Source organism: Trifolium pratense, linkage group LG2 (genome assembly GCF_020283565.1).
Source record: "Trifolium pratense cultivar HEN17-A07 linkage group LG2, ARS_RC_1.1, whole genome shotgun sequence".
Lineage (NCBI taxonomy): Eukaryota > Viridiplantae > Streptophyta > Magnoliopsida > Fabales > Fabaceae > Trifolium > Trifolium pratense.
This window is the reverse complement of record NC_060060.1, coordinates 40,103,982-40,111,945: the sequence shown is the minus strand read 5'-3', so window position 1 is coordinate 40,111,945 and position 7,964 is coordinate 40,103,982. Positions and strand designations below refer to the sequence as shown.

Sequence of the window (7,964 nt, the reverse complement as noted above, 5' to 3'; positions counted from 1 at the left end):
ATCCATTGAAGTGTGATCAAGAGTCCATGAGCTTCTGCTTCTTGCACCTCTGACTGGCCGACAAAGTGAGATGTCATTGCCTTAACAAATCTTCCTGCTGCATCCCGTACACCTGCTCCATTGCTGTATCTATTTTTTGTGACATAGCATGCTGCATCCACGTACATTTAAAGCTTCCTTGCTGTTGTTTTGTCCAATTTTGCTGCACAACTCTGCTAGCATTTAAGCTGCTGTATTCTCATCAACAATGCCCGCACAGCCAATCGTCTAGAGACTCTCTAGCTCGTCGTTTAACTTCAAAGGTTGAGGGTAGCCTGTCATCCCAACATTTTTTATTGCGTCTCCACCAAATCATCCATAACGTCATGACAGTTCGTGCCATTCTTTTGCTGTCCAGGTCCTGCAATAATGTAAATGTGGCCAACCAAATTATCAACATGAATGAGACCTATTAGTATATGAAGATGTTAATAATTTTTTAAAAAAAATACAGATGCTATTTAAGTAATTATTTTTATTTTTTCTTTTCATTCTTTCACTGTCACGTGCTTACATTTGATTGATTACCAATTATATTGATTCAAGAAGTCTCTAAAAAATTATAAGAAACCATTTATCTATTTTCCCCAAACACACAAAATATGAATAATAGACCTAATTCATGTTGATAATTTGGGGACTAAAAATATAATAAAAATTAAATAGAGACTAGTATCTTAGAAGGCTGCATAAATATAGAGAATAAAAACATATTTAATCCTGAAAAGAAATTAGTAGAAATTGTGGTATAAAAGTTATAGTAAAAGTACAAAAATGTAATGAAATTTCTATAAGTGTTGATTCAAAATGATCTAGTACATGACATCTAATAATGCTTGAAAAGCCCTATGTTATTTCTCCACTTCACCCTGTCCCTGTATACAAAATACCTAATACCTCAGCTAATACAATGATATGAAAACTTTAGCTGAGGAGCCTGACAGGGGAATGCTAGTTACATAACAACTTAAAAAGAAATTAAGAGGTTGGTTGCTTCCACCATTAATAGTACTTAGACGTATGAAGCAGGCTTTGGAAGATCCTTAACAAGTCCACAGACTAAGTGACCCTCTGGCATATTGTACTCATCCCTAAGAGAACGTTCTGGAGTTAACACACTTATATACAACTGTTGTCCCAAGTAACGATTCTCAGCATTCTCTGACCTCAAATTCCAAACTCCAACGTTATCAAATGACAACATTATTGCAGCCCATGATTTTGGAAACACTTGAACGGTGTGTCTGCTCACAGCATCAAGCAAGTTATAGGTCTGCCTTTTGTCTGGTGTCCAAGTCCCTGGCTCTACGCTGTGTACATAAACAAACACATTAATTGCATAAGCAAATTAAATTTTTATAGTATGTAAATAAATATATGTATATGTATACTCACGCTACATAGAAGAACGCATATCCATTTAAATTGTAAGATTGGACACTTTTCTCAGGGTTCTCAAAAATGATCTCAATGAAAGTACGATGTTTGAAGTTAAGAACATTGGGTTGCACTGTAACAGTTTTTGGAACACTTGTTGGCATGTCAGGAATGGTGTCGTACTTAAAAACCTTATCAGCGATACCATAGTATTCAGCGAGTTTAAGAGGGGTTTCTGTATCCACATGGGAGACGCCGTTAAGTGCATAGCGGAGTTTTCCACCGTCTCTGCTAACGCTGTTAATGAGTTTAACGGTGCGAGTGATATTGATCTGACCGTAATGGTAAGAACCCTGTGGGTTGGGCCTAGCAGCACTAGCGGTGAGATTCCAACGGAAAGAACGGAACTGGTTCAAAGACCAAGCCCATCCTACTGGAGCTTCAGGGAGTTCAGGTGAAGCAGGACCTTTACCGTTAGTATAACGGATAATACCTTTACCTGTTTGAATGGATTTAGTGAAACGGGTTGAAGCAACCATGTAATAATCTTTTGGTTCTTTATTTGCTGTTACGAGAACACCAAAGCATTCTCCTAAGTGGACATCGAGGGAATCGTAAGTGTTTTGAACGGTGTGGGAACCTTCCATTTCAACAAGTTTCAGTGGGTGACCTTGGATTCTAAAGTTGAGGGAGCTTTTAAGACCAACATTGCAGATTCTGTATTTGTAGGTTTTTCCTGGCTTCATTGTGAAGAGTGGTTTGTCAGTTCCGTCACCTTTGGCGTTTTGGCCATTAATGAGAACTGTTTGTGGTCTTCCTAGGGAACGGCTGCTATCCAGTAATTTGCTAAGGGCAGTGTGACTCTTGGTAAACCAGTCACCGATTAGGACGGTGTAATCGTCTTCGGGATCGGCGTATGGGACGGGAATGAGCAACCTGCTGTTCACGCGAAGGCCACCGAAACCACCGGCTGCTCTTTGCATTCCCAAGCTAGGAAAGTAGAAGAAGCTACCAATTTGATCCTTCACTTGGTAATGGTATGTGAAGTTTGTTCCTGGTTGAATGGGACAGTTTGTTCCTGCTACACCATCTTGCCAACTGTTTTTCCTTTGCTGAATTCCATGCCTGCAAATATGATTATACAATATTGCTTAGATTTCATTTATTAATTAATTGATCAAATAAAAAACAAATAAACAAATTTTAAATCATTTATTGTACATATGTATGTATGTATGTATGTAGTACGTACCAATGGAAAAGCAATGGCTCGTCGAGGTTGTTGAAGACGTTAATAACAATGTTATTGTTACTGGTGGAGTTGATGTTGGGTCCAGGAAATTCATTGTTGATGAGAATAACCTGTTGGGGAACACCAGCAGGGGAGAGTGTGCCATAGGTAACATTCCATGTGAAAAAGAAGTAAGGGTCTTCACTCTTCACAATTGAAATTGTACCAACCAAGAGACATAATAACAACAAAAATGTTGGCCTCTCCATATTTTCTTTTTAATAACTATTATAAGAAGTTAGGTAAGAAGATTACCACATTGCTCAAGGTTTTTGGCTTGTGAATTATATATACTCATTGGGGTGATATTATTGCTTATTACCCATTCAAACACTCCGTTAACATCTCTCTCTCATTTACTCCTTAGTATGCGTGCTTCCTCTTACATATATCCGATTTATGTGTCAAACCAATTCCCCTTGTGTCTATAGTTAGAATGTTGACATTTGAATAGCACAACAAAACTAGCCATCAGATCCATCCATTCTCATAAATCATTCCCCACGGTTTCGCCATCAAACAAATTGACGATCTATCTCTGCTTTCAATATACTATATCCTACAAAAAAATCATTTTTGTTATATATTGTCCATAACGCAACAAAATGTGTGCATGTTGTATCACTATAAGAAAACCTCAATTTATCAATAAAATTTAAAATCATTTATTGGCAGAAAATTCCGCCACAAAGTTATTGATAGAATTTTCCGCTAGAAAATACTACAAATCCACCAGTAAATGCTTCCAAAAAAATAAAAATTATAAATATTAAATGTTGCTCCATCCGTTCACATCCTTAAAAAAAAAGTAATTAAATTTTGTTTGGAAAAGAAAAATTTTGAGTTTTTTGTTTTGATTTTACCACCAGTATCCGACCTACTGGACCGTTTAATCTGGTTTTGGGGTTAGTTTGATATCAAGTGGTTCCAGCCCCTCCCAATCGCAGTTGCGGGGGATCGAACCGTGGTTCTTCCTACCAAGTCCAACGCTAATCACCACTGAACCAACTAACGATTGGTTTTGAGTTGTTAATTCACTAACGATTTTGTTTGACAGACATATGTTACTTGAGGACAAACAACAATTTAAGTTTGGGGTTGTGATGACAGAAATTTATATGATGTTTTAAGTACTTTTTAGGTTAGTTTTTATTAGTTTTAGTAGCTTTTCAAGACCAAATGCAAGTAAATACCTAAAGAAGTGAAGATGCTTGACCAAGAAGCAAGAGTGGAAGAAAATGCATCAAAAGTAGCAAAAATTGAAGAAAATAGCTGAAAATATCGTCACACGATGACCACCATCGTGCCACGATGGACAAGAATTTATTTGAAGAAAATCTGCAAAATTTATGAAAGAAATTTGTCCCATCGTGCCACGATATGATCCCATCATGCCACGATGCAGGCTCTCCTCCTCCACAATTATTCATTCATAAATTTAGAGAAATACAAGCGTTTTAAGGAACAAAGGAGGAGCTCTCAAGGGAAGGCACTCTCCCCACCATAGGGAGAGGTAACTTCCTCCGCAAGGAATCGAGGTTGTATGCATATCGTGGGGAGAGTGCGGAGGAAGTTACCTCTCCCTATGTGTATGAGTAGCTAAATTTCTTTAGGTTAGTTCGAGTAGATGAACTCCACAATGAATGCTTGATATTATGTAATTTGGTTTGAACAAGTTTATATTAATTACTATACAATTTATTATCTTTTATATCTACTACTTTAATGCTTTATTCAAAATACCGGCCATATTATTGAATAAATCTATAGGATAATTAGGTTATCTCGTGACAACACTACTAATCCCGAACTGAGATATAAAGCTAGCCAGCATTAATGGGAAAGGTAACTCAAGAACCCGATGCTAGGGCTATAGCATTAACGAACACTTATTAATTTCTGCATGTTTACAGCAATCTGTTAGGTATTAACGTGAGAACATGTATATTGTTTATAGCATTAACGAACACTAATCATTATCAAGATTTCTCGCAAAACAAAACTCATAAACTATATTGTTGGAACTCACTTATTAAAGTAGACCTTTATCATTATTGATGTTTATTGTATGAATTGTCTTTGTGAGTTACGCTTGCTCACAACTTAATTTTTTTGGCAACTATATAGGAATGAATTATATCCCTTGAGCCATGCAAAAAATGAAGCATAATATTTCAGAATCACCCAATATATAAATCAATGCAATATAGACTTTCCTTTATAAATAGTGCACGTACTTTCACTATATATTACTAACTATCACAAACTCAAGTTTTAAGACCATAGGGTTCATATTTGTCTTATATAATTCACTTTAAGAACTAGTATTGTTCAAAACTAAAATTATAAAACCACAAATTCATAAGCAAATTCAATTATGATTGAGTTATCTAAGAAGCACAAACGTGTCTAGTTATGTAGATATACACCAACAAAAAATTACATATCTACATGTGATGAAACCCCTTTGTCTAATACTACTAATAATAAGCAATGTGTAGTTATTATAGCCTTATTATTTATCATGTCATGCTAAATTTATAGTAGTTATTATAACTTATGTCTTCAAATTAGCCATTATTTTTACTTGCTAGACTTAATTGACATAATTCATTTAAGAGAAATCTCTAATATTACAAGAAATGTACGATATCGCGGGTCAAACGTTTAGTTAATATAAACAACGGGAAGTACAAGTTTTTAGCTATTAAAAATATTTCCATCGATTAAATTAAAGAGAAATTGAGAGAAAGAAGATCAGAAGGAGATGAAATTTTAAATTTATACGTTTATAGTTAATATAAACAACTGAAAGTACAAGTTATTAGCTATTAAAAATACAATTAAATTATAAAAGAGAAATCGAAGAGAAAGAAGATAAGAAGGAGATGAAATTTTAAAATTATATAATATTATATGTAAACAAACTCCTTGTATATAAGAAAGGGTTGGTTGATACATTAGTTAGCATACAAGAAATGAAAGCAAAACCGACCCATACATATACTTATTTATATATATTAATATAATGCATCAACAAGCTAATGCATGAATGTTGAAATTAATTGTATTGTGGTGGAGGCCTTGGCATATCCTTGACAATGCCGCAAACAAGCTGAGTGTCTGGAAGGTTGTACTCATCCCTGTTAGATTTTTCAGGTGACAAGACACTGATGTACATTTGTTGTCCAAGGTACCTGTTCTCAGCGTGTTCTGACCTCAAGTTCCACATACCAGCGTTGTCGAATGTCAACATGATTGCGGCCCATGACTTAGGGAACACTTGCACTGTGTGTCTGCTGACTGCATCCAAAAGGTTGTAGCTCTTTCTCTTCTCAGGTGTCCATTTCCCAGGCTCAACTCTGTACAAAAACACAAAATAATAATTAATAATAGTAATAATAATGATGTAAATTTTGTTCATATTAATTAATTAATTAATTACTTACGCGACAGCAAAGAAAGAGTATCCATCTAAGTTGTAAGATTGAATGCTCTTGGTGGGGTTCTCGAAGATGATCTCAATGAAGGTACGGAAGGTGGCGTTGATGACATTGGGAGCTATGGTGACTTCATTGATGACAGAAGGGGGATTATCAACGATGGTGTCATATTTGAAAACTTTGTCAGCAACACCGTAGTATTCAGCAAGCTTGAGTGGGGTTTCAGTGTCAACGTGGGAAACTCCGTTAAGAGCATAACGAAGCTTTCCGTTAACCTTAGAAGCAGTGTTAACAAGCTTGATGGTACGAGTGATATTGATCTGACCATAATGGTAAGATCCCTGAGGATTGGGCCTAGCAGCACTAGCGGTCAAGTTCCAACGGTAAGAACGAAATTGGTTCAAAGACCATGCCCAACCAACTGGTGCAGGTGGGAGAACATGGGAAGCAGGGCCATTACCGTTAGAGTAACGGAGAACAGCAGTTGCGGTTTGCACCTCCTTGGTGAAACGGGTGGAAGCGACCACGAGGTAATCCTTGGGTTCCTTGTTAGCGGTCACAAGGACAGTGTAGCACTGGCCAACGTGAACATCAAGGGAATCATAATCATTTTGGACGGTGTGGGAACCTTCCGTTTCAACAAGCAACAATGGGTGACCTTGGATTCTGACGTTAAGAGAGTCCTTAAGACCAACATTGCAGATTCTGTACTTGTAGGTCTTTCCAGGCTCCATGGTGTAGAGTGGTTCGGCACTGTTGGATTTTCCCATGATGTGGACTCCGCTAGGTCTTCCAATGGATCGACCACTGTCAAGGAATTGCTTCAATGTGGTGTGGCTCTTTCCGTACCAGTCACCCATGAGGAGCCAATATTCCTCAGCAGGATCAGCATATGGGACTGGAATCAACAATCTGCTGAAGACTCTGATTCCACCGATACCACCGGCAGCTCTCATGAGACCGGTGGTAGGGTAGTAAAAGTAACTACCAATTTGATCCTTAACCTGGAACTTGTAGGTGTAGTTGGTTCCTGGGGCAATGGGACATTGTGTTCCCGGTGTTCCATCTTGCCATGAGTTTTTCCTTTGTTGAATACCGTGCCATGTGAAAAGGAGTGGCTCATCAAGGTTGTTGAACACATTAACTACAATGTTGTTGTTACTGGAACCATTAATTTCAGGTCCAGGAAATTTATCATTGATAAGAATACCCTGTTGGGGAGTACCCAAAGGAGAAATGGTACCATATGTAACATTCCATGTGTAGTAAACATAAGGGTCTTCAGACCTAACAGCAGTTGCCATAAGGCAAACCAACAAAGCTATAATAGCCCCACGAGTCATTATTGTTTTGTGTGTTCTTATTCTCTCAACTCTTTCTTTTCTTTGTTTATTGGAAAAGATAGTTGTTTATTGTGTTGTGTTTCTCCTGTTCAACATGAACATCTTTATATATGTCTTTGCATACCTTTTTTTAGAGTTTGTTTTCAACGAATATGTCTCTCACCCACACCCCTTATGTGTGTCTCTCCACCACTCATGTCTGTTTTTTCTCTCTTACTTTCTGTTTACGTTTCTTTTTTTAGAATTTAATCTTTCATTGAGAATTAGGAAAACCCAATGAAAATATTCACATGCTTTATTTAGTTCTCTACGTTTATAGATCAATCCCTTTCTATAGCCTATTTAATAGGTCTACTACCATAAATAAAGAGAATAAAAAATATATATTATAAATAAATAAATATATGCTTTGAAGAGGATATAGTAATAATTATTCCAAATATAGAACAATAGTGAAATAAAAGCCAAAAA

At 36.7% G+C, this 7,964-nt stretch overlaps 2 protein-coding genes across 2 annotated transcripts; both read right to left on the bottom strand.

The window, feature by feature from the left end:
- Positions 1-733: 733 nt before the first annotated feature.
- Positions 734-2,535, bottom strand: LOC123908027 (L-ascorbate oxidase homolog). Its single transcript, XM_045958532.1, has 2 exons — positions 1,435-2,535; positions 734-1,349 (listed from the first exon to the last, which is right to left on the bottom strand). Exons 1-2 carry the CDS (start codon positions 2,397-2,399, stop codon positions 1,052-1,054), a joined length of 1,263 nt encoding a protein of 420 aa, XP_045814488.1. The 5' UTR covers positions 2,400-2,535; the 3' UTR covers positions 734-1,051.
- A 2,936-nt stretch (positions 2,536-5,471) lies between these two features.
- LOC123908025 (L-ascorbate oxidase homolog) lies at positions 5,472-7,569 on the bottom strand. Its single transcript, XM_045958528.1, has 2 exons — positions 6,157-7,569; positions 5,472-6,069 (listed from the first exon to the last, which is right to left on the bottom strand). The coding sequence occupies exons 1-2, from the start codon at positions 7,491-7,493 to the stop codon at positions 5,769-5,771; spliced, it is 1,638 nt and encodes a 545-aa protein (XP_045814484.1). The 5' UTR covers positions 7,494-7,569; the 3' UTR covers positions 5,472-5,768.
- Between the last annotated feature and the right edge of the window lie 395 nt (positions 7,570-7,964).